Source organism: Mobula birostris, chromosome 1, assembly GCF_030028105.1.
Source record: "Mobula birostris isolate sMobBir1 chromosome 1, sMobBir1.hap1, whole genome shotgun sequence".
NCBI classification, from domain to species: domain Eukaryota; kingdom Metazoa; phylum Chordata; class Chondrichthyes; order Myliobatiformes; family Myliobatidae; genus Mobula; species Mobula birostris.
The window spans coordinates 24,521,645-24,549,247 of NC_092370.1; the positions used below are offsets into that span (position 1 = coordinate 24,521,645).

At 39.5% G+C, this 27,603-nt stretch overlaps 1 protein-coding gene across 4 annotated transcripts; it reads right to left on the minus strand.

Moving 5' to 3' along the window:
* Positions 1–917: 917 nt before the first annotated feature.
* On the minus strand, positions 918–27,184 carry LOC140195092 (GATA-binding factor 6-B-like). 4 transcript variants are annotated; one of them, XM_072252800.1, is made up of 7 exons: positions 26,919–27,184; positions 24,594–25,500; positions 16,432–16,643; positions 5,389–5,514; positions 4,840–4,927; positions 4,623–4,744; positions 918–1,975 (listed from the first exon to the last, which is right to left on the minus strand). In XM_072252800.1, the coding sequence occupies exons 2-7, from the start codon at positions 25,462–25,464 to the stop codon at positions 1,913–1,915; spliced, it is 1,482 nt and encodes a 493-aa protein (XP_072108901.1). In that variant the 5' UTR covers positions 25,465–25,500; positions 26,919–27,184; the 3' UTR covers positions 918–1,912. The 4 variants fall into 4 exon arrangements, with proteins under 4 accessions (XP_072108901.1, XP_072108911.1, XP_072108891.1 ...); XM_072252810.1 differs by lacking the exon at positions 26,919–27,184 and adding an exon at positions 26,310–26,891; XM_072252790.1 differs by lacking the exon at positions 26,919–27,184 and adding an exon at positions 26,275–26,891.
* Between the last annotated feature and the right edge of the window lie 419 nt (positions 27,185–27,603).

The window sequence follows — 27,603 nt, forward strand, 5'->3', positions numbered from 1 at the left end:
AACTTTAAACATGTTTATACAGAATATTTATGATGTCATTGCTCAGGGAGCAAATCTACATCCTCGTAGTCATGTTCCATGAGTGGGAAAGGTCAATGGCTGGAGAGGAAAAGATCTGATAGGAGAAGAGAGTGGACAAAAAGATAAAGGGAAAGAAGAGAGGACCTGGAGGGAAGTAATAGGCAGGAGGGGGAATGGAGTGGGGGGAGGCGAGGTGGGGATGAATTTGTTCACCAGAAGGAGAATCGATGTTCATGCCACCAGGTTGGAGGGTTCCCAGACGGAATATAAGGTGATGCTCCCCCACCCTGAGGGCAACATCTTCTTGGCACAAGAGGAGGCCATGGATCGACATGTCAGAATGCGAATGGGAATCGGAATTAAAATGTTGGGCCACCGGACAAACATTTCAGTTAAATACACCCTGACATCTGTACTAATGTCAGTAAAGGCTACTAAATGTGATGAAACCACCATCCATAACTATGTGTTTTTTAAACAAATAAAAGTGACTCCTACAAATTTGAATGAATATACATAAGTTAAAACAAGGAAGTCAAAACAGTCTTCTAATTACACTCACCAGTGAATACTTCACAATCCCTGAATTTTTTGTCCCTGAATCAGAACTTTGAGATCATTTTGTGTTTTTACTGAAAACTCTAATAACTAATGATAGAGCAATAAAGGATAGGCAAGGGACCATTACCAGCAGGTGGCATAGTGGCATCCACACCAGAGGTCCCGGTTTCAAATCCGGCCGGCTCCTTGCACGCTTTCCATCCATGCTGGGTTGAGCATCAAGCTAACAACTCGGCCCCATAAAAAAAATAGACAAAAATGCAAAAGAAACAGCTAGGTTGCCGCACGATGCGCCAAAAGGCACAGAAAGGAAAGGAACAACAAGAGACCAAAAATATTTTCAAAAATGTCACCTTTTAATCTGTTTTCAAGGAACAAATAACAATACAAGCAATGACAATAAAAATGCATGGACCGGCCTAAATACCAGTTTGTCTTTCTATACACTTTGCATTATCAGAGCCAACAATCCTCAAGACAACTGTTTCAGTAAAGTATTTACACTTCATCACATAGGTAGTAAAGTTTGCATTTCATTTTGTCTTGCATATATTTAACCTATAGACAGATGATATTGACGTGTTTTTCTTTACAAAACTTACAAAAGGTAATACAACATCGAATTTACCTGAGAGGAAATTTGTTCTTAACATAATGCTTCTTTTCCCAAACTACCAAAAAGACTACACGGATGATTCTTAAAAGACAGAAAATGAATGAAGTATCCTGTTACAGATACAGAATTAGTTATTTTCTTTAAATTACATAAGTACCATTAACTTAGAAGGTTTACATTCATTACAAGAAGGTTGTTTAATTTTGAACCATTTTGATTTAACACTGATTACTGCAATGCTAATTGCATTTTGTTTTGTACAATGAAGTTTTCATTATGTAGAAGAATGCATCCGCTTGTTACCCTGTTTCATAAACACTGACCACCGTGAAGTCAATGACTACATGGGAACTTTCAGAATTCACATTGCATTAACTAAACTTCAGTGTCAGTTGTCATTTCAAAAATAACTTGTTTCCATACAGAATCATTGCAGGAACAAACAGTAATGTGGGAGGTTTGCTTCCGTCAAGCACACCAGTGAAAGTGAGGTAATGTCAGTTTACTCTTGACTACAGTACTGAACACTCCTCTGCTGTTTCTTTGCATCAGTTTTGGCATCTGGTCCATCGATATTCTGAAAGTACTCATCACAGCTTTTTTTTTTGTTAAATAAAACTAAACGGATCCAAAATAAGCAGGCAGCTTTACTGGCTGCTGGAGGATGTGCCTTTCCTTGGAGAGAGGGTGGAAGTTATGTTCAGAGATTTGCTGTTATCTGACTCCATGGAGCTGTTCATCATCTGTCCACATTGCCTGCTGGAAGGGTTGATAGTCCTGCAAAGTTGCAGTCAGTAGAAAGAAACAAGTAAGAGAAATTTTGGCAAGTGCTTCTTCCAATCAAAACTAGGAAAAACTAGAATATTTGCCTTTTTAATGCTTGTGTTCATTTTTCCATTTTTATATTACCAATATTATTTTCGCAACAGATATTACCCTTCAACCATCAGTCTCTTGAATCAAGGAGTATAACTGAGACCACATCAATCTAAGACATAAAAGAAGAATTAGGCTGTTTGGCTGATTGAGTCTGCTCTACCATTGCATCATGGCTGATTTACTAATGCCCTTAACCCCATTCTCCTCCCTTCTCCCCCATAACCTTTGACATATAACATGTAAAGGAGTGGTCCCAACACTAACTCCTGTGGAACAACACAAATTACTGGCAGCCAGCCAGAAAAGGCCCACTTTATTCCAATTCTTTGCCTCCTGCCGGTCAGTCAATCTTCTATCCATGCTAGTATCTTTCCTGTAGTTAAGCAGCCTCCTGTGGGGCACCCTGTCAAAGGTCTTCCGACAATCCAAATAAAGACATCCACCAATTCTCATTTGTCTATCCTGCCTGTTATTTTGTCAAAGAATTCCAACAGATTCATCAGGCAAGAGTTCCAAGAAAATCATGCTGAATTTGGCCTATTTTGTCACCTGCCTTCAAGTAACCCAAAACCTTTAATAATAAACAACATCTTTCAAATCACAGAAGTCAGTCTAACTGGCCTGCAATTTCCTTTCTTCTGCCTCCCTGCCTTCTTAAAGTGTGGAGTGACATTTGCAATTGTCCAGTCCTCGCCAACCATTCCAGGATCTCGTGACTCTTGAAAGAACATTACTAATGCCTTCACATCTCTTCAGCTACTTCTTTCAAAACCCTGGGTTATTGTCCATCTGGTCCAGGTGACTTAGTTACCTTCAGACTTCTCAAGTAGTTCCCCTTAGTACTAGCAACAAACCTTCTCCTTGGCAATAGAAAAAACATAATATCTTCACTCACCTCAGCTCTGAGCCTGATTCCACAACCTATGCACTCACTTTCAAGGACTCTACAACTCATGTTCTCAGCATTATTCACTTACTGTTTATTTATTATTATTATTATTTTTTGCATTTGCACAGATTGTCTTCTTTGACACATTAGTTGATTGCCAAAGTTTCTGTGTAGTTTTTCATTGATTCTATTGTATATGGTGCCATATACAGTACATACTTTAATAATAAATTTACTTTGAATTTTGAACTTTTGAACTTTTAATTGACGAAACATCTAAAAATATGAAATATATTGAGCCCAGGATGATTTACAAATATATACATAAGAATAGGGTGGTGAGTCAATTAGAATTATAGTGCCCCACCAAAACTAACTGATAAGACACAAATTTCAGATGAAGTGACTTGATCTTGCATAGCCCTATTGTTGATTTACAAACGCAAGAACAATATTTCCTGGACCACTGCTCTCTCCTTTGCCTGACATTGTTCAGATTGGCCAGACAAAAAAAGATTAGAGAACATTTAAATTGCATCTGACTGAGTGACATACAGTACACAACCAAACAAATGCTAAAGTCAGTTAGCAAAGTGAAGGGCCGTTCAAATAAAACTTTTATTTTAATAAGCAAGTGAATCTAAAATTAAACAGTTATGTCATTTACCCAACTCTCCTCAAGCCACTGCAAGTGAGAAACCACCTTACTACCGGCAACTTTTGATAAGACATTAATTTAGTTCTCTCTGTACAGTTGTTTAAAAGTAACAGCCCTTACATAAAAAAATCTTTTCTCAAACATTTTCCAAAGAAAATTTTTGAGTAACAGCTTGAACCAGGCCCTTTCTGTGGCTGGTAATTAACTGTTATGATCAAACATTGAAATTTGCACAATTTATCTGATTTCTTTCAGCATATCCCGAGTCTGAGATGAACTATTCAATCATTTTATAAAGCCACTTGATTTCACTAAAAACTTGGTTTCTAATCTTTCCCACTTAAAGGAATTGAAAGAACATTTCAGTGAGGGAGGGCATCCACTACACCATGTGAATAGAGCTGTAAGCTGCCAATCACAGCAACCGATTGCCTCTCAGATCTTCAAGATCTTTGTATTTAATCTCTTTTGATTTTGGTAATCTAACTAAATGGAATAAAACAACATTTTAGGAATAGAGTAGACTATACTCAGAGTACATCATACTTCAATTTATATGTAAGTTCCAGCAATTCAGCAAGATAATTAATTGCTCTTTGTCTTTCGGACTGGACGTCCAATGGAATAAGATATTTTAAATTGAAGAAGAAGGGAGACACTTCACTACCTTGTTAATTCTGATCCCTCAGCTTTGAGCAGTGGCTTGAATCAACATAATCACCAAAGTTTTCAAATCTGTACCTCCACGTTCCCCATAATAAAAAAAGTTAACAATTCCCCAATGTTATTGTTACAGAATGATTACCTTAAAACTTCCACTCCATTGGGGAAAAAAATTCATTTTGATAACCACTTTCTTTTTTCATATTATTTCTAACTGAGAGATCTATTTACTTGTTTATATGACTTGAGAGTTTATGACTATATATGACCTACAAATAATGATTGCTTTTAATAATGTAAAGATTGGATTAGAACGTTCGTAATGAAAAGATTACCCCAGAAGCTGCAACTGTAGTCTGGCTAGAGGGTGAGCAACTTTTCACTCTGGGTATCTCCTCCTGATTGGATGTAGATGACGATGAAGAAGATGGAGTCATGGTGACTGTATTGCTTGTACCTGCAAAATATTATTTAAGCCAATGAGGCACGTTGTTGGAGGTGGTTATAATACTTATCTCTTAAGATTCTTTCAATTAATAATCTCAGACCCACTTGAAGTGCTCTTGGACTTGCTTAAATTTTTAGGTTTTCTTTTTCTCGTCTGGATTCCTTCTTTCTTCATGGCCAGTGGCCTTGGAACCTTTGGACATAAAGGGAAGTATGTTAGTGAAATGAAAACTGATTGTGCAATAACCAACTGAGAAACAACTAAGTTAAGCATTTTAGACTTTAAAATTTTCATTTTGGCGCATTGGAAAATTCATAATTCTCAAAGCCTAATGTTAGTAAAATAACTACATACCACCATCAAATATAATGGAATATCTATAAACTGCTTAGTGTTATGGATAGAAATTAATATTCGCTGAAGCATGAGCAGGAGCCAAACAATGCAAGATTAAAATATATTTTCCTTTGATGCCATTCAGATATGAATATACTCAAAACAAGTCCGTTTGTGTGTCTTTCCTGAACAGATGCATTGCAGTCATTACAGATTTACTTGTCCATTAATGTTATCTTCAACTACTTCCTTGAAATTCTCCCAATGCAGAAAAATTTTGATATCCAATTGGTCGCTAATGGAAGAAAGTGACATACCCCATGAAGTTTCATGTAAAGTCCACAAGCATTGCAGACAGGCTCGCCTTCTGCGTTCCTACGCCACAAAGTGGTAGTAGTTGTATGACAGTTGGCACAAGCCAAACCAATTCGCCTGGTGGAGGACTGGAAGATAATAACACACAAATAACCAGACTATTAGACATGATGCACAAATTATAAAAGGTTACAATTATTGTTATTGTAATCATTTTTTTTCTGTTAATACTGTAATCTTGTATTTTTAAAATGTTCAGAAAATAGCTGCAAAATGCAATCTGTTATATTATTATCTAGATAATAATGTGGTAAATTGCATCAGCAAGTTTGCTGATGACACTAAGATTGGAGGGGTTGTGGACAGCGAGGAAGGCTTTCAAAGCTTGCAGAGGGATCTGGACCAACTGGAAAAATGGGCTAGAAAATGGCAGATGGAATTTAATGCCGACAAGTGTGAGGTGTTGCATTTTGAAAGGACAAATCAGGGTAGGTCATACACAGTAAATGGTAAGGCACTGAGGAGTGCGGAGGAACAAAGAGATTTGGGAGTTCAGACACATAATTCCCTGAAAGTAGCGTCACAGATAGACAGGGTTGTAAAGAAGGCTTTTGGCATCCTGGTATTCATAAATCAAAGTATTGAGTATAGGAGTTGGGATGTTATGGGGAGGTTGTATAAGACATTGGCAAGGCCAAATTTGGAGTATTGTGTACAGTTCTGGTCACCTAACTATAGAAAGGATATCAGTAAGATTGAAAGAGTGCAGAGAAAATTTACAAGGATGTTACTGGGTCTTCAGGAGTTGAGTTACAGGGAAAGATTGAACAGGTCAGGACTTTATTCCTTGGAGCATAGAAGAATGAGGGGAGATTTGATAGAGGTTTACAAAATTATGAGGGGTATTGACAGAGTAAATGTGAATAGGCTCTTTCCATTTAGATTAGGAGAGATAAATACGAGAGGACATGGCTTTAGGGTGAAAGGGGAAAGGCTTAGAGGGAACTTCTTCACTCAGAGAGTGGTGGGAGTGTGGAACGAGCTGCCATCTGATGTGGTAAATGCAGGATCACTCTTTAAGTTTTAAGAATAAATTGGAAAGGTACAAGGATGGGAGAGGTCTGGAGGATTATGAACTGGATGCAGGTCAATGGGACTAGCGGAATAATGTTTTGGCACAGATGTGAAGGGCCGAATGGCCTGTTTTCTGTGCTGTAGTGTTCTATGGTTCTGTGGTTCTATGTTGAAACAAAGCTAAAATTGCTAACGACACAATTTTACACAATTTTACACAATTTCAATGATTCAGGAACAGCTTCTTTCCTTCTGCCATCCGATTCCTAAATGGACATTGAATCTTTCGACACTACCTCACTTCTTTTTAATATACAGTATTTCTGTTTTTGCACTTTTTAAAATCTATTCAATATATGTAATTGATTTACTTGCTTATTTATTATTATTATTATTTTGTGTATTATTATATATTTTTCTCTGCTAGATTATGTATTGCTTTGAACTGCTGCTGCTGTTAACAAGTTTCACGTCACATGCCGGTGATAATAAACCTGATTCTGATTCTGAAATAAATAAATTATGAATGTGAGCGGGACATTTTTTCCTCAAGCCTGTGCCGTCATTTAATAAGCTTAAGGCTCATTAAGTGACCTGCGACCCAGCTCCAGCCACCTGTCTGCATCCAATATTCCTTACTATAATGGATTTCTCAATCTCAAATTTAAAATTATCAATCAAGCCACCATGAAATAAGAGTCATAGAGTTGTACAGCAAAGAATAAGGCCTTTCAACCCATCACATCTAAACTAACCTTGAAGCCTATCCACATTTATCCATATGTATCTTTTTCTGCCCTGCCTATTTAAATATTTAAATACTTGACGCTTAAATATCATTGTTATATCTGATTCCTTATTTTCACTGGCAACACATTCTGGATATCAACGACTTTCTGTAAAAAACTTACTGCTCAGTTCCCCTTTGGAACTCTTACACCTTGCCTTAGAACTTCTTGCTTTTGATGATGCTATCAATGATAAAGCTATCTATCCCCACCAATGTCTCTCATGATTATGTTTATTTCTATCATTTCACTCCTCAGTCTCCTTCACTCCAGGGAAAAGAAGTCCAGCTTATTTGGTCCTTCCCCATAACTAAGGTCCTTTCACCCAGGAGAAGCTCACCTGCACTCTCACCAGCACAATCACATCTTTCCTACAATTCTGTGACCACAACTGGGCATAAAACTCGAATTTCACATTGCAAAATAGCACCCGACTCTTATATTCCATTACACAGCCTATGAAAAGAAGCATGTCATGTGCCTTCTCCGCCACCCTATCTATCTATGTGAGCACTTTCAGGGAACTATGGACAAGGATCCTGAGATCTTTGTTCATAACTATTTCTCTGTAGCTCTTCATTTACTGTATATATCCTACCCAAATTTGACTTCCGAAAATGCACTACCTTGTGTACTTATTGGGATTAATTCCATCTGCCCATACTCTACCCAATTTTCCAACCAATCTATATCATGCCATACACTTAGACAACCTTCATCATGATTCAGAACACTATACTTTATCATATCATCTGCAAACTTACTAACAATACCTCCTACATTCGCGTCCAAGTTGTTAACATACTTCATAACATCTAAGTTTCCAACATTAATCCCTGTTGTACAACACTGGTCACAGACTTCCAATCAGAAAGAACATCATTCCAATACCACCCTCTACCTCTTGTGAAAAGCATTCTGCCAAAATTTGGATGCAGAAAAGTTTTGTTGCCTTGTCTTTGATTTAATGGGCTTTCATTTTCAGACCATGACTCCAAGGACGCAGTCCTCAACCAATGAAAGCAGTTTCCATCTCTATCTGCAATACTAGTGATAGGCTGAATATTTCAATCAATTAATTGAATCAATTCCATGAACTGGAACCTATGTTGTCCAATTTCGTAGAACAGGGATCTTCCTGGATAAATCTACACTGCAACCTACTCTAACATAGAAACCATAGAAACTATAGAAAAACTACAGCACAGAAGCAGGCCTTTTGGCCCTTCTTGGCTGTGCCGAACCATTTTCTGCCTAGTCCCACTGACCTGCACACGGACCATATCCCTCCATACACCTCCCATCCATGTATCTGTCCAATTTATTCTTAAATGTTAAAATCAATGCATCTTTCTAGCTTGCAGGACCTGGAACTGACTGTATTACTCCTGTCAGGACCTTACAGATCTATAGCATAATTTTTATCTTCCTGAATGACAGTCTTATAGTTATAAAGGCTAGTACATCTTTAGATTGTTTTTTGTACCTGCCCATGGCATTTTAATAATGTAACTAAATTATTTATAGAATCAGAGCATAGTAGAACACCACAACACAGAAACAGCCCCTTCGCACATCTAATCCATGCTGAATTATTAATCTGCCTAGTCGCATCGACCTGCACCCGGACCATAGTCCTCCATGCCTCTCCCATCCATGTACCTATCAAAATTTCTCTTAAACATTGAAATTGACCTCACATGTACCACTTGTGTCAGCAGCTCGTTCCATGCTCTCACCAACCCCCGTGTGAAGAAGTTCCCTCTCGTGTTCCCCTTAAACATTTCACCTTTCACACTTAACCAATGACCTCTACTTGTAGTCCCACCCAACCTCAGTGGAAAAAGCCCCTCAAAATTTTGTATATCTCTATCAAATTCTCCTATGCTCTAAGGAATAAAGTCCTAACCTATTCAACCTTTCCCTATGAGTCATGTCCTCAAGTCCTGGCAACATCCTGGTAAATCTTTCTAAAATTTAGGCATTTTATTAGAACTCCCGAAAAAGGGACAAATGCAAATATATTGAATGTTAATTGTAAACAGAATGAGCGACTCAGTAGACAATACGAGTGAATACATTTATAAGCCTTTCACCTTCTTGTTGACAGCATATCATATTGTTTCCATTCAATCCAAGGGAGACAGAATAGCACAAAACCTTATAGGCATGATGCCTATTATGTTTTGATTTTAATGCCTATTATATTTTCATTTTAATTTTTTACAGTCTCGCTTCAGTACGGGGCTCTTTCGCGGGAGGTTCCAGATTAAATGCACACAACTGCACACTGTGTGCAGTTTTGGTCACCTACCAAGCTGGAAAGATGTAAACAAGGTTGAAAGAGTACACGGTTTACAAGGTTGTTGCCAGGTCTGGAGGACCCAAGTTATCATGAAAGATTGAATAGGTTAGGGCTGTATTCTTTGGAACGCAGAAGATCAAGGAGATTTGATAGAGATATACAAAATTATGAGGGGTATAGGTAGGGTAAGTGCAAGCAGGCTTTTTCCAATGAGGTTGGGGTGGGACTCCAACCAGAGGGCTTGGGTTAAGGGTGAAAGTTGAGAAGTTTAAGGGGAACATGAGGAGAAACTTCTTCACTCAGAGGGTTGTTAAGAGTGTGGAATGAGCTGCCAGCACAAGTGGTGCACACAAGCTCGATTTTGAAGTTTAAGAGAAGTTTGGATAGGTATATGGATAGTAGGGATATGAAAGGCTATGATCCTGGTGCAGGGTCGTTGGAGTTAGGCAGTTTAAATTGTTTCGGTATGGACTAAATGGGCCAAAAGGCCTGTTTCTGTGCTGTACCTCTCTATAATTCTATGACCAACACAGGGAAACTATTAAATTAGATTACATTTAGAAAATGGTATCGAATTAGTATCTGGGTGAGGTTCCACTCCATAGTGAAAAAATACCTACATCAGTCACATTCAAAAAGAACTCACGAAGAAAATATAGCTGTGTTCTTTGGAATATTATTGAAGTTTACCCTCAACCAGGTGTATGTTTAACCATTTACAACCAATGTATTTTTATGGAGTTATAGAGTTGTTTCATTGCTCTGGAATTGCAGCCATATAAAACATGTACTATAACTGAACAGGTTCAATTGCAGGCTTCAAATCAAGATGTGAAGCCTCCTAGATTAGTCACACCATATGCCGTCCTGTCACATCAACTCCAGTAAACTTCAACAAGGAGTGAAGATAAACTTCAAAGTGTAAACTTATATGTTTCCACAATCTGTGTGGCTCAAAAACCACTGAAAAAAACTATTGCAACACACACAAAGTGCTGGAGCAGGCAATGTCAAAGGAGAAGATTAAAGAGTCAACGTTTCAGGGTCCAGATCAAGACATGTTATCTGGACCCTAAGAGAAAGAGAAGCTGTATTTCTAGAAGTTGGGAAGAAGAAATCTAGAATTATCTCTTCCAAAGGCATTGCTAGATCAATTGCCAATCTTAAATCTGAGGTGGATAAACTTGGCTCACTAAAGTTATGTTTATAATCAGCCAAGATCCCATGAAGTGGCAGAGCAGGTATAAGGAATTAAATACCCATTTCTGTTGCTATATTCTGTTCAGTATTTAATTATGATGATTGTGATAGAATTCGGAGCAACGTTACTCACAGCTAGATAATACAGATGCAAACTAGGTATACAAAATTATGAGGGACATAGATAGGGTAAATACAAGTAGGCATTTTCTCCCCAGGTTGGCTGAGACCAGAACTGAAGCTCATGGTGAAAGGTGAAATGTTTAAGAGGAACCTGAGGGGCAGGTTCTTCACTCAGAAGGTGGTGAGAGTGTGGAACAAGCTGCCAGTTGGAGTGGTGGATGCAGGTTTGACTTCAACAGTTAAGAGAAATTTGGATAAGTACATGGATGGGAAGGACATGAAGGGCTATGGTCTGGGTGCTGAGCAATGGGACTGGGCAGGATGAGAGTTTGTCATAGTCTAGGTGGCCTAAAGGGGTTGTGTCTCCGCTGTAGGGTTCTATGATTCAGGGGAAAAAATCTAAAGGCTATTTTACCTTACTGCCAGTGCTATTAGTGCATTAAAATTCTTTATGATTTGTAGTGAGCTCAGCAATAAGCTCTATTTTCTTACTATTTGCTGGACAAGGAGCAGAATTTTACAATTAGTCTTGCTGAACCTTTTTTAATTGTCATTTTGCTTTTAGACTCCACCTTGTGGACTTCATTTGAGCCATAAGTGTGTAAGAAATTCATTGCAGCCTTTAGGGCTGACAACTTGTGTCTTCAGATCCTGTTCAAATTACATGTTTTATGGACCATAAGACATAGGTGCAGAATTGGGCCATTCAGCCCATCAAGTCTGCTCCACCATTCCATCATGGCTGATCATAGATCCCACTCAACCCCATATGCCTGCCTTCTTGCCATTTTCTTTGATGCCCTGATCAATAAAGAAACTAAATATCCCCACAAACTTGGCCTCCACCGTAGTCTGTGGCAGAGCATTCCACGGATTTGCTACTCTCTGGCTAAAAATACTCCTCCTTACCTCTGTTCTTACTTCAGTTCTAAAAGGTTGCCCCTCAATTTTGAGGCTGTGCCCTCTAGTTCTGGATAACCCCACCATGGGAAATATTCTCTACGCATCCACCATATCTAGTCCTTTCCACATTCGGTAGGTTTCAATGAGATTCTCACACATTCTTCTAAATTCCAGTGATTACAGGCACAAAGCTGCCAATTGCTCCTCATATGTTAACCCCTTCATTCTAGAATTGTCCTCATAAATCTGCTCTGGACTCTGTCCAATGACAACACATCCTTTCTGAGATATGGGGCCCAAAACTGCTGACAATACTCCAAGTGCAGCCTGACTAGTGTCTTACAAAGCCTCAGCATTATCTCTTTGCTTTTATGCTCTATTTCCCTTGAAATAAATGCCCACATAGCATTTGCCTTCTTTAGCAACAGACTCAACCTGTAAATTAACCTTCTGGGTGTCTTGTACGAGGACTCCTAAGTTCCTCTGCACCTCTGATGTTCGAATATTCTCCCCATTTAGATAATAGTCCGCACTTTTGTTCCTTTTATCGAAATGCATTATCATACATTTCCCAACACTGTATTGCCCATTTTTGCCCATTCTTCCAATTTGCCTAAGCCCTGCTGCAAACACATTGCTTCCTCAGCACTACCTACCCCTCCACCTATCTTCGTATCATCCGCAGACTTTGCCACAAAGCCATCAATTCCATTATCTAAATCATTGACACACAATGTGAAAAGTAGCAGCCCCAATATTGACCCCTGGGGAACACCACTAGTCACTGGCAACCAACCAGAAAAGGCCCCCTTTACTCCCACTCGCTACTTCCTGCCTAACATAATACTCAACTTGAGGTCCAAGGAATGGAACAATGAAATAATATTCCTCACTAATCATAAGACCATAAGACATAGGAGAATAATTAGGCCATTCAGCCATTCAAGTCTACTCCGCCATTCCATCGTGATTTATTATCCCTCCCAACATCATTCTGCTGCTCTTTCATTTGTTTTTTTCTCTATCCTTAAATTGTCATTATCAATAATCTATCACACAGCTCGATGAACCCAAGTTCCCAAATGTCCCTTTCTTGCAATTACACTGGATTTTACAGTGCAAAAATCATATAATCATCAGAAAGAGTTAAAATATCCAAATCCAGTGGGTTCTGGGCCAAAATCCATAAACCTATCAAAAACATTTTATGGAACTCTTTCATTGTGTTTAAGAACACATAATAAATCCCCTGGTATTCCTTGATATTAGAATGGTTTGAACCGCAAAAATAATATTACAAGGGGTTAGCAAAGGGGCATAAAATTAGCTCTGGCAGACAGCTTCAAAGCAGTCCAACTTAAAGTGGCTGGCACGAGAACTCTTGCCCTGCGACTGTTCATCTTTTTCCTGGAGTGCTACTTACAAGTCTTTTCAAAAGCAGATCATGAATGTGAACTTATGAAGCCAGTACCTTTATTGCCCCTCTCACTTCAATTCATGGCCTCAATGCCAAGCAAGTATGTTTGTCTGACCTCCATCCTCTGCAGAAATGACCTGAGACAGGTATTCCAGGATGCTGCAGAACCACAGCCTAATGTAGTGTTCCTAGACTTTGCTCTAAGACAAGGGTTCCCAACCTTTTTCATGCCATGGATCCCTACCATTAACCCGGGGGACGGTGGAATTCAGGATTGCAGGCTACATTAAAGAAAAGCATAAAATGTGCTATGGAGGAGATTAAACAGTGTTTTTTTGTGGGATACAGGCACTACTGGCAAATTTTAACATTTATTGGATATCGCTGGATGGCCTTGGAAAGGTGGTGACGCACATCTTCTTGAAATTAGGAGACAGTGAGAAAACATGTAACATCAAAATAGAGGGTGCAGGGAACATATAACAAAGTTTTCCCTGTACCAAGCAACAATTGCAGGGGGTGGAAAGTATAGGAAGGTGCAGCTCCAAAAATTAACCATCATAAAGTCAATGATATAATCAATTTATTCCTTTTAACCAAGAACTATACAAATTATTTTCTTACTGACCTTCTTGGTTATAATTCAGAGAGATTAGCTTTATCTTGTCACGTGCACATCAAAATATGGAAACGTACAGTGAAATGCATTATTTGTGTCAACGACCAATACAATACCATAACGTGTGCCTGCAAGTGCCGCCGTGCCTTCCAGTGCCACATAGCATATGGTATTGGCACCAGAATAACATACATGACTTACTAAGTCTTACAAATGCATACATCTTTGGAATGTGGGAGGAAACCCATGTGGTCTCACAGGGAGAAAGTACATACTCCTTACAGATACCAGCAGGACTGAACCCAGGTCACTGGTATGGTAAAGCCTTATGCTACCATGCCACGATATTTTGAAACATGTTGGAATTTTGATTTTTTTTAAATCTCACTCTTCCTGCATTTAAAAAGCATCTTGTATGACATGTGGAAGCGACTCACTGCCTGTGAAGTACTTTTAACATGCAGTCCACTGCTGTAATGTCAATCAATTTGAAGGCAGCAGATAATATGTTTTAGTGACGTTCACTGAGGTGTATATCTTAGTCAAAACTCCAAGAAATCTCAGTAGTTCTTCAAACTTAGTGCCAAAAGTTTTTCTTTCTTTCAAACCACCATGGAAAGTAAATCAGAACTCCTACTACAATGTCCGAAACAGTGGTGCTCTCCAGTGGAGAATCTCCCAGGACTCTTTCCTCTCTGTGGGGGAAATTTAACTACTAATCTGTGACCCAGATGCAAACCTTCAGCCAATTGATCCCCAGGGAACATTTACAAAGAATAGTGCACAAATGAACCCATAAACACATCCTTCAACAACTAGGAAGGCAGATTAATCTGTACATTTACAGCTTGCAAATAGAGTCTATGTTCCTTTATGTTTGCCTGCTGACTGAAGATTGTGGTAAATTATTAAATACATCTAAGTTCAAGTCACAGCCTTAACTTCTCTCCAATTGCGTCATTGCAGGTCCATCATTACCTGGAAAAACCATATTAGCAAGAGCCTGGCGTGGAAGTTCAAAGTTTAGTTGTGAAGAACGGGGTGGGTATACGTTTAATTGTAGGTGAAGTTTCAACATTTTAAATTGCTGCTAACTTTTTTCTTAATTATCGACTTGTTCTTTTGATCCAACCGTCAGTTATCTTACAATAAATCTGAAAATTCCAACTTGTTTTTGCAGTACTAGGGACCAAAAATAACCTGGACTCCTACAACAAAACCTAATCCTAATTGTGGACCAAAAAAAGCGCTACAATCACCACTGTGATTGCCTTTATCTCTTTATTTTAGTGGGGGCTGTTGTAGCTCAGCAATGCAAGCTACGGAATATTCCCTGTCGCTTTATCTCACCTCACAGTAACCATTTGCCTCGTTAAATTAAGTGGCTGGGGGCGTTCAATGTTTTCCCACAAAAGACCTTTTAAAGTCTCTTTTTAACACAGTAGTTGATGTGATTCCCTTTTTAAAAAGAAAACAGCCAATTGCGAATAGCGTAGTAATTGGAAAAACTAATCGAGGCTCTTAACGAGATTAACACTATTATTAATCAAGCTGGTAAACAGATGCAATAAATGTGATGTCAGATTTGGGAGGAAGAAATCTTCTCGTTTAGGTATTTCTTTAACACCACTTCTGCTTTATACAGTACGTAGCACGCGAATGTCAACACATTTTTGTCACGTAACGCCAGACTCTTTTGATTCCACACACAGCAAGAGGGGAAAAAAATTGAACATAAACCCTTTCATGGTCGGACGGTGAAAATTACATCTCTTTTTCTATAGTTATTCTGCTTATAGTTTAAAAATAAAATAATCCCGTTTCAAGTATAGAGTACAGAAGATTGGTTACCATAGTCGATTAAAGGATTAAAACGCACAGTTTTACTGGTCTCACTTCATATGAAACGAGAGCTAGGAGAAATCTGGGGGAGTTGGTTACAAGTCTGTTTTGCCTAATAGGGAAGATTCGGCCATAACTACGGAGTGTTGTGCATTTCCACTTAGATGCTGTTTTCATTTTCGATTTATTCCGAACGTCGTTGGCTTCTCTACGTTAAACTATTCTCAATATGATGCTCCTTCAATTGTACGTTGGTGTGGACAAATTTAAATTTTAGTAATCACCAATCAAAACTAGATCGGCATGTTATAGGAATCGTGAATATTTCTCAACATCGTCCGTATTATTTTATAATTTTTCCAAAATGTGATTTAATAGGAAGTGTAGATGAGTTCTGGGATGCATCTATATATTCCTGTAAAATCCTGCATTGGGGCAAACCCTAACTGATAAATAAATGTTTAGCGTAGCTGGTCAGTATGGGTGAATAATGTAATCATTATCATAGTGGATCCTTTACAATCACAGCACCATCTTCTAAAATACATATACAGTTGCTGAGTGTATCTACTGATACACTGGACACTAAATGGTTTCAAGTACTGGCTTTAGAGTACCGAAGTCAATTAAAGGATTGAAATACACAATTTTACTGGACTGCATTAAAAATGCCAGTCTTTTTTTCTAATTAACAGAAGCTCAAACTTTGCATTATATTCTAAGAAGTATTGCTACCTTGCAGACTCTAGTGATCATTTATATTAAAGGTAGTACCTGCTGCATCTGGATTGGACTGGCGGGGTTACATAAGCCGCTTACCATTCTCTTCTGAGGTTTGATAAGAGGTCGGCTGAGTCCGTTCATCTTATGGTACAAACCGCAGGCGTTGCACAAGTAATGGCCGGTGCCGTCGCGTCGCCACAGGGGAGTGGACATGGAGCCACAATTGACACATTCGCGGGCTTCGGACAGCTCCTCCAGCAGCTCTGCCGTCCACCAACATAAAGAAAGTTATTGAAATAATACACTTAATCATCTTCTAACAAGACTATGTGAAACAATTACAACGAATCAATATTCTGTCATTATAATGACTACCGTCCAAAAATGTATCATTGTCCATAAAGCACTTTGGTAGGTCCTGGAATGCCTTTGTACAGCAAGCCTGTCCTCTTGACCACCTCAGTATTTACTAACTCCCGAGTTTTAAATTATCTTTGAAAATGTGTATTTTTTTCAAAAATCATGTGCTCCAATATTGCTTACATTTTAAGTTCTAATAGTAACGCTGAACATTACCAATAGGAATGTCTTCTCATATTTGTTCTCAGTTTGTAGAAGAATTGAATTACGATTTTAATGTCCGACTCCTTGAGTTTCAAATTTTATTTTTGTTTTAGTGCAATTGTTCTGCTGTAGGCCGGGTCCTTTCCGAGAACCTTGGGTGAAAACCATTTTTAAAGGAAGTGGTTCGGCCATTGCAACAGGGAGTTGATTTGCTGTGACAACGTACTTACTGAAAACAAAGGCCTGGTTTAGGGTGAAAGTTGGGTTCGTTGCCATTTTTAAAAATATGCCTTGGTCTGAATTTTCTCACTCTAGTTTTTAAGATGAGGTGACTAGTCCCGAAATTAAACGGATTTTTTTTACTGTTGGATTGGTAGAGGAAAGCATTAAACGGGTAAATGATCCTGCCGAAGGGGTTTCGGCCGGAAACGTCGTGAGTTCCTCCAGGATTTTGCGCGTGTTAAATGGGTATCGGTTGGCTTATTACATAAATCCTTATGTATTATTTCCCCAATGAGTATCCATGCTCACTGGAGAAATTATTTTTTTCACAAATCGTGACCAGCGGCTAACTGGAGTTACGCTCACCTAGTTCCAAGTCTAAACACCTAAGAATATCTGATTTACTGATTGCTAAATTGCCAACCTGTGCTCTTATCATCTAAATAATAAACCTGCCGCCCATTGTACTGAGCAGCTTCCAAATACAGAAATGCTGCAACTAAATAATACCGCCTAGATAAATGCTAAGTCTGCTCAAATGGTCTGCCTTCCATTCATCCAAAACATTTTAAACAAAAGGGTCGACTTAGGCCATAAGATATAGGAGTTGGATGAGACCATTCGGCCTATCGAGTCTGCTCCGCCATTCCATCATGGCTGACTTTTTTCGCTCTCTACCCATTCTCCTGCCTTCTTCCTGAATCCTTTGTCATGCTTACTAATCAAGAACTTAACAACCTCCGCTTTAACTATATCCAATGACTTGGCCGTCTGTGGCAATGAATTCCAGATTCACCACCGGCTGGCTAAAGAAATTCCTTCTCATCTCTGTTCTAAAGGGACGTTCTTCAATTCCGATGCTGTGTCTTCCAGCCTCCAATATGGGAAACACAGACTCCATATATTTCAATATCCCGTAGGATTCATTGAGATCATTCTTCTTAAGTCCAGTGGGTTATTGTTATTTTAATAGATAGTCGTATCTATTGTTTTTCCTACCCTATCGGTTGTGGTGAAGATCAGCGGTCCTAAGCTGAGCAGAAACTTTATTTTAGCTAATCAATACAGTCACTGCAAGCAGAGTGTGGGTAGTGAATCAAGTGTAATATAACATATCAAGACGCAAAGCTATGTGTATTTCGTTAAATGCAAAACTTTCATCTTGAAGAAAGATTCAGATTGGCAGAGCTTCGTTGCTTAATTCAATATTAACTCTTCTGTGTTAATCCTGCACTGCGATGTATAAATTGGAGAAAATATAATTCTAAAAATTAGGTCAAACGAAAAATGTAACAGTGAAAAAATAACCAATGAAGAAGTGGATTTGCATGTATACTGTAACGTACAGAGAAAATGCTGGAAATATTCCTGTCAGGCCGTGTCTGTGAGTTAACTTTCAGAACAAAGCTCTCCCGACCAAAACATTAACTTTGTTTCTCTGTCTACAGACGCGCCCTGACTTGTGAAGTGTTCCCAGCGTTCTCTGCTTTTATTTTAGCTTTCCAGCATCTGCAGGTTTTTATTTTGCGACTACTTATTCCGTATTGATTACTAAAAATACAATGTAGCATGAAGGGCGGGCGTTGGAGATGATTTTTCCCCTCTTTCAAAGCAAGTTGCCTGACCCTCTAATTATTTCCAGTAATTTGTTTTGATTTCATAGGCATGAAAACATCAGAGACAAGGAACCAGAACCCATAGATGTTAAAGTAGAAACTTTCAGCATATCCGCCTTCTTCAGACTGAGAATACTCACTTGGTATATACGGTTTCTAAAATGTTAATGCGTTGTAAAAGCACAAACCTTTCTTGACTACAAATCTGGCAATCTTTCTAATCTTTTCATCGTTGTATATATAGTGTAAATATGATTCTGACGTGGTAAACATCTGGATAATTAACCACCTTCTTTCCTGCCCCAAATACAGCGGGTCTGTCCTTCATTGCTAACAGTTGCTACATTTTGGTACTAAATGTAACAGAACCACAATACTTCAAGATTGTCAACGCCTTACACAGCGGTTGATTAAAGCAAAGCCCTCCGCTGCAAATTAATTAACTCTCATCCTGCCCGAAAATTCACCACCCTCCTATTTTCCAACCTTGGGCCACTTTTATCGGGGACTTTCCGAGTAAAGCAACACGCGCTCTGCGCACTTTTCTCCCACCATATAAAAGCGTTCGACCTACAGCCTCGGGCTATAAATCAATTCCTTTATAACGCCAAATAGGACGGCCGGACCTTCCTATAATTGTCCGAGTTAATAATGATGATAAATGAATAGGGAATCCTCGTGGGATTTATAAACAAAATGATCTTATTTCAGAAAATAAACACTTCTTGCTACAGATATTATACTATTATAATAGCGCGTGTAATTTCAACATTTTAGGTTTTAATTGCACAACTCTTCTTGAAATCTTGGTAATTTCTTCCACGAAAATGACTGAAGGGGACATGGGGAGGTGTAACTTCCTGGTAAAGGGCTGCTGCAAAAATGTTGGAAGGATTTATAGGTAACCTGCAAGCCTACACTACAAAGAATTACTCGAGACAATGTCTCCCAGATTGATCGCTCCAACAACAAACATCAAAGCAGCGAAAGGAGAGAATTAATCCTTCATAAACATATTCTCAGCAGTTGCTGTATAAACGCTGTCTTCAAACAAGCTGAGGTGTTTCCACAGTCTAACAGTTTACTTTGCGAGTAGTTTAAACGTTAATTGGTTCAGCACAATCGTTTCTACATTTACAATGCGCTTTAATATCTAACTGAAGAGATGTAACAATGGTGGCTCCAAAGGGAGCAAGTAGATTAACGTCTGGATCCATTGCCAAATGGTGTGGTTTTGCACTGAAAGGTGATTATCGCCGTCTCGGCTCTATGTAACGAAACGGTGAGGATGGTTAGACTTAAAAGCGACAATGTGCTAAATGCAAGGGAGAAAACACCGAAAATTGTAAATGTGTGAAACATGGAGAAAAAATGAGAGACCCAGGCAAAAAGACAGGCTTCTTCCGAAAGCCTGGTTCAATGCACTGGAGTATCACTTTCTATTCCATCGCTGAAATTATTGTTTCTACAATTCATCAGCATATACGCACTCCGTAAAATCCATGCAATATTGTTTTGGTTGAAGGAAGTGGAACCCTTGTCAGAGTTTTCTTTGGAGTGCGTGTTTGGACCTCGCAGACCATGCCTGTTTTTAGCGACAAAAGTTCACATTCCAAAGGCAAAATGCGGGGAGACTAGAGACAAACGTTTGATTGGATGTAAATTGTCTGCAGCAACCTCAACTCTGTACAAAAAATAGCATCCAAATACATTACCCAAAAAAACAGCGAGACTTTATGTACCATTTTCTATGGGGTTTGTCAGTCCGGGTCGAAATAGTTACGTTTCAAAAGTTTCGGACTGATGGTATTGATTATAAGGACTAAATTTATTTCAACACAAACAATAGAAAATCTGCAGATGCTGGAAATCCAAACAATGCACACAAAATGCTGGAGGATCTCAGCAGGCCAGGCAGCATCTATGGAAAAGAATACAGTCGATGTTTCAGGCCGAGACCCTTCATCAGAACTTATGATGAAGGATCTCGGCCCGAAAAGTCGACGTTTACTCTTTTCCATAGATGTTGCCCGGGTTGCTGAGTTCCTCCAGCATTTTGTGTGAATTTAACTAAATCCTATTTCCTAAAATTCATTTCATATTTTCCATCAGTTGATCCAAAAACTGTTTCTGCCACAGTGGAGATTCAATAAATTGATCCATCTGCGTGACGTGTAACTTATTGTAAAATAACTTACTCCGCTATCCGCAGTGATCTTATAAAACTTCATACTGAAAGATTCCATTCACTATTATATGTGCAAGTATCCAATGTGAAATATTGTAAAAACAACCAGCTAACTTCATCTAAAGACTTAAAACTCAGTACAGAGGAGTAATTTTTGTTTCGTTTTGATTTACCTGGTCTACCGTGCAAATGTAACTGCAGATTTGCGAGTCTTGGCTTTACAAAAAAAAATGCAGTGTTCCTTTATGTTTGATTGTAAGAATTAGCTGTTACAGATTTTAGATTGTGAAGTACATTGAATAAAGAGTGGCATTTAGTTCTGATCCGAGAATCTGACTGTCATCCTGAGACTCCGATTTGCGACCCGAATTGAGTTGCTACCTATGATCCTGATTTTACTCCTACGGCTTTGTTCACATCAGTTAGGAAATAAACCCTCTATCAATATAATCAGGTACTGGAATAAACAATAACTTTTACTCCGAACATGGCGGAACTCCAAAGTACTGATAACTCGGGACAAGCCTTGGGGGTCGCACTGCGGCATATCGCTATGGGCTATCAAAAGGGACATCTATGTGATACTTAAAGACAACTTACATATTTAATTAATTACTTCCAAGTTTATATTTAGTACAACTGTGTTAAGTGTTTGTCTTTAATACAAACTGCAATGACATCTTGTTCTTGAAATCATTTTATCCCTTAAAAGTTCGTCAGACAAGATAAGAACGACTAATGTCACTAAAAGGAGCATATGGAAGAAATTAAACTCGATTTTCGGATTTGCGGTTTGACCTCTGCAGCAAGGCTTTTTAAAAATCTTTACTGGTCCGAACCAGTAAACGGTGTAAAGCGCCTACGGTAAAGATTGCTGGTAACCTTTTGCACCACCCATGCGCGGCAATCTGCAGTTCCTATGGTCTGGGAGGTCGATATTACAATATCATGAATATGCAAATTAACAGCTCGCCAGGATTATGACAATTTCGTTTTACGGATTTATTTAAAGAATTGTTTATGTTGTTTGGGCAATTTGACTTTCGGGAAGACTGTAGACCATTTTTTTTGACATTGGTTAGATAAAGCTTAAATTTAAAAATGCACAGCATGTTAAATGCAGAACATTAACTAGAATGACTTTAATTAAAATTATACCTAAATTTGAGACTAGGGTGTAAATAGAAAATGTTTTAACTAATGTAACGCGCCTTTTCCGAAGAACGACTTCAAATGCTGATATTTTCAAATCCGTTTGGTCTGGGGAATTTCCGTTTTCCTGTACTGCATGTCCCTTCAGTGTAAATTGCTAACCGTGAACCGACGGACAAAATCTCTGATTAAAATAAATGCGTTCGCAGAGGCAGGATAAGGTGAGACCAGGACATGGTCACCAGTGCTGTTGGGTTTCAGGGCTGGCCAGCGTATGGTCCAGAGAAAGGAAGTTGATACTTTTGGTAACTTATTCTGGGGGGGGGGGTAACTCTTTAATGGATTTCACAAAATTATCAAGTCAAATAAATTAACTGCCGGTCTATAGGATGAATGCAAGGGAAAGAGATAAATAATATAAGGGCTGTTTTCTAAAATCGAACACAAGAAAATCTGCAAATGCTGGAAATCCAAAGCAACACACATATGTCTGGCCAGGCAACTTCTATGGAAAATAGTAAACAGTCGACTTTTCGTGCCAAGAACCTCCTCAGGACTGGAAAGGAAGTCAGAGGAGAAGTAAAGGGTCTCTGATCGAAACGTCGACCGCTTACTCTTTCCCATAGATGCTGCCTGGCCTGCTGAGTTCCTCCAGCATTTTGTTTTTCTAAACCTAGTCTTGTTCAAGGTTCTCAGTTTACTTTCAGCTGTTAGTTGTTAGGCAAAGGTGGCGAATCTTTATTCTTTTCATTCGAATATCTGTTATTTTGTTCATAAATAGGAGAGTAATACTAGCTGAGATTACGATAAACTGCAATGCGTTCGATATCACCGATGTTACACGTCAATAACGTAATTACTCCCCGTGGGAGTTCATTTCACAATTTCTCTATAGTTCGATCTTGCCAGACTTGTCTGAAAAGTTAGGCAGTGTTTGGATTTTTTTAAAAAAGTCCTTATTATATTATTACTACTAATTCAGTAACATTTTCAGATTAGCTTGCTACTTAAATTAGACTAGAAAAGAGATGTGTGTGTGTGTGTGTGTGTGTGTGTGTGTGTGTGTGTGTGTGTGTGTGTGTGTGTGTGTGTGTATGTTGTATGGACTCCTGTGTGTCAGCAATCATTGCATATAGATCCTCTAACACATAGGCGTTTATTGATTCTCGACGTGGAGAAAACATCCATATTCCCAAAATATAGACAATAATGTAATAACAATAAGTGGCATTTTAATTTAGCGTCATCTCCAGAATACGATACACTAATGATTAAGATCAAGGATTGACATGAATATTTGAGAGAGAATAAGTGGGAAAAGGGACTGTGGCAGGTGAGACCCGGAATAAAGTTAATGAGCCTACCGGCCTCCTTCTGTACAGTAAGATATAATGAGGTAAGGAATCATGAAATTATGACTGAGGTGTACAGGTAATACAAACGTTTGCGGAATGCGCGAATATTGTTCCGCGCTGAGTAAAAGACATTAAGTTCTTGTGATTATTATTACAGTATAATCTATTTACCAAAATGGGCCTATTTCAATGGCTGTAAACTGTCGTTGAATGAGAACTGTGAAACAGAATATATCAGTGTGGATTTATCGAAAAGGAAATAATTGTGCAGTTCACACAATTATGTGGCGGTTGTCGTTCTCGTTTATTAGGCAACACGAAATTGTTTGTGACATGTAAAGTTACCAGTCTAATCGACTGCTAACACAATTACTGTAGGAGTTTTTTTTAGAATGTATATTTTAAAATTTTTGGATGTGTCCAGGAAATATAACCTGGTGTTTTATTTTTCATCTCACGTCCTCCGATTTTGGTGTACTCGCAGATTTAACAATGGTGTTTAGTCATGCGCTTTTTGAATGTGCTCCGATATTAGCAAAGTTTGTCATATGTAGTAATTATGCTGTTTATGATATGCTTAAAATATTCTCACTGATCGAATGTATGTAAATAAACTGATCTCAAAACTCTACACACGAATTGTGGTCGGATTATTTTGATTCGCATAATTTTTGGTGAAATTAATGATGCTTTGTACACTATGCCATATTTGGATGCGCCATGACTAATCTACAGTCACATACTGTAGATCACCCGCTTTCATCCTCTCCTATCCCTGTTTTAGTAACAAAACGAAAATACCCGTGCAGGATTTCGTTCGCTACTATTAAACAGAAGCCAGAAGTTCCTTAATGATAAACACTCCTGACGAATCCAAGAATGTAATGCGAGGCTGGGAATCTGCAGTTCAAAATGTTCGGTATCACATGCAGCAGCAGTACAATAAACTACAACGCTCACAATATTTTTTTTGCAGTTAAAAATGTTCCCAGTTTAAGGATGGAACAGTCCCACCACGTAGATCAGGTACGACTATATCAGAGGGAGAATAAGGGATAACAAGCTAACGATTGTCGGTCTTAACACAAGTGTCTGACGCACATGGGGGTGACTTACCTCCATTGGGTCCCCGCACTGGTATGTTTGCAGGTCTGCTTTGCAAGCTCTGCAGCATTGGGCTTTCAAAGGAACTTGCTGCAGTCCAAGCCGAAGCCAACTGCGGCCCAACGTAAGAAGTGTAAGGGCTGGGATAAGATCCATTAAGAGGCCTGGCCAAAGCACCAGTGTACTGATCTCTGCCATTCAGACTGTTATGGTAACCAGAATCTCGAGAAGCTCCGTTTGAAATGGGCGGACTGGGAGAGAAGGAGAATCTGCTGGAAACCATTTCGTGAGGTCTGCTGGAGCTGTAGGTTGAGCTTTCCGAGGCAGGTTGAGTCCAGACCGAGTGGTTAGTAACGGGGTGGCTCTGCTGGCTCGATCCGCTACCTTGGAGATAGGGGATGGTCTGGATCATGGAGCTAACCCTGGTAGTGGGAACATAGACGGGTGAACTTGTACTGGAGTGCATGAAGTTGTTAGGAACATCGTGTGGGTAGGTACTCGGACCCTGCACGGATGCCACAGGCAAACTTTGGTACATATCAATCGATGGATGTGTCACATATTCCCTTTTAATCCCTCTGGGCAGAAACAGTTTGCCTGACTGATCCAGATCCGTCATGAAGGTGGCGTGCTCTTGTGAAGTGTGTCCAAAGGGAAGGCAGGCGTCAACTGGCCTCCGCTGCAGGAGATGGTTCCTATTCGTGTCCAGAGTGGGAACCGAGGATTCCGCCAACCTCAGGCTTTCTTCCGACCCTGAGCTGCCCTCACCTCCACTGTGGTGGCGACCAGCAAACTTTAAGTAACCCTGGTCAGGCGGTGAGCTGAAACCGTTTGGGGCGAAGTGCTTTGCCACGTTTGACCAGTCAGGTTCATTCGGGTCCATCCAGGTTCCGAGAAGTCCAAACGCCGAAGTGCGGTCCTGGAGAATGGTCCAAAACAAATAGTCTGTAAGTGTAAAAATCAATGACAGAGAGAGAGAGAGAAAGAGAGAGAGAGAGAGAGAGAGAGAGAGAGAGAGAGAGAGAGAGAGAGAGAGATACACACACACAGTAAGAAAGCCAGTTCTCGAGTTCGTTGTTAATTAAATTAGCTCGAATCTCCTTTTATCGTTCTGTCGCCCACTAGACAAACGGAACAATTGTATCGCTCTTAAATACCTCTTTCAAAACAAACCCCCTGAACAATTCTAGGTGTTCTTTTAAAGTACAAAGCAATTTGATAAAATAGTTAAACGGTCGAAGAATCATTTACGACTGATCTTTCAAGTGTATTTGCTGGAGTCCATCTCCCCTGGGGTCCATCTCTTTTGGCAGATTGTTCCACGCGTGTTCGGTGGGAAGATCCTACCAGTACATCACTTTAAAGTGCGTGGTCTCTTCAATGAAAATCAATTTCTCTAAAATTTTCGTTCGTATATTGACCATGAAATAGTTACTCGCGGCCTTTTAAACTGCCCCGGGTGAGCATTCGCTACCGGTCAAAGTAAGAACGAAACTGCTGCGCAGTCACAAAACTACCCGCCGCCATAAAATTCCTTACAAACCGACTATCAACATCGCCCCCCCCCTCCCAATCTCTTCTGAGGGAAGTTAGGAGACTTTAAAATTCAACAGTGAAAAGTTCAACATCCCGCAAATGTAACGGAGAGTGCGTGAATGAGGAAGGGGGGGGGGTCAATCAATGGACAACGTACCCACATAGAGTCTACATGCTTTGCCGTTTACCAACCTGGTTTACCGGCACAGGTTTCTATACGATACCAATCCGAGCCATCGCGAGCTCTGTCTTTAAATGTCGGGTTTGGAAGACCTTTAGCATTCCTCCCGAAACGAGTTCGCAAGGCAAGCGTGTGACGAAACATGCTGCAGCCTCGGCTCTGGCGTGTAAAGACTTCCCCCCAACGCTGCGCCATTTGAAGACCTCAATATATAAAATGACATTAACGCGCTGACTACATCCAGATACAAATGTCTTGCACTTAGAATCCCGGTAATAACCACATGCCCCTACAGAACTGGCCAAGACATATCGACAACTTGCAAACTGGAAAGTAATTAGATTTCCAAAGTAGCGAAAACGCTGAGGTATCAAAAGATAAGTTGGCCAGAAATTACAGAAACCACACATCGATATAGATAGGCCCAAAAAGAACAGTAAGTAATATGCCTTAGTTACGCCAGACTAGAGTAAGATAATTCCGAGATAAGAAATATAATAGATAAGAGCTAAAGGCACGATAAATAACCACAAAATCATCCAGTACTATCACAGCAGGCATGCTACACTTGAACCAGGCCGTCGAACATCTGAAAAGAGTGTGGAAAGTAAGATGCCGACCTAATGGTAGTTTGCCATCAGTCAGGTGTTTGTAGAAGTCCAGTGTGTCTTAAGACCAGTTTGTCTAGGTTCTGGGCGGTAGAGTGCGTGTCTCTGCTCTCTGCTGAGCTATTTGAGAGGAGGCAGCGCCTTGAGCACAATTCACTGGGAAACTGGAGATCCTGATTGGATTCACACAGTGCTGACTTAAACACGGGCTCCGCAGCGCCTCCACAGCGGCGTCGATCCTAACATACAACATGACCCCAGCAAAACTGGTCCGCAGAAAGACTGAAGCTCTCTGCGCGTCTCGTTTATATCTCTAGTCTCACAGATAGGTAGAGACGGGAGGACTGAAGCAATCAGAGACAGGGTGCCAGATACAGAGAGATAACTGAGGGAATAGAATGTGAAAATGATTGAGTGGAGAGGGTACAGCAAAGCCTTTGAACTCCGGCGTTAAAGCCTCTAACTAAAAGCACAACCGTTTAACTTTCAAGGAAAGGAATTTGACACCGACTTTAAACTCGTAGACATTTTAAAATTAAAAGCGTACATACAGGAAAATCAACGAGACAAGGCTGATAAACATTCACTGCACCTGTCTTGTGACTATTTCAGTTAGTTTAGGAGCGAATTTTTTGGAACGACGAAACTTGCAGGCATGGTATGCAAGGTTAGGCGGGCAACAGCCTCAGCACTATTT

Excerpts from the sequence above, each read along its gene's own strand:
- LOC140195092 (XM_072252790.1), bottom strand. Across the intron at positions 5,515-16,431 it reads GTCCAATCCAGATGCAGCAG|TCCTCCACCAGGCGAATTGG; the intron begins GTACTACCTTTA and ends ATTATCTTCCAG. Across the intron at positions 1,976-4,622 it reads CTACAGTTGCAGCTTCTGGG|GACTATCAACCCTTCCAGCA; the intron begins GTAATCTTTTCA and ends GCAACTTTGCAG.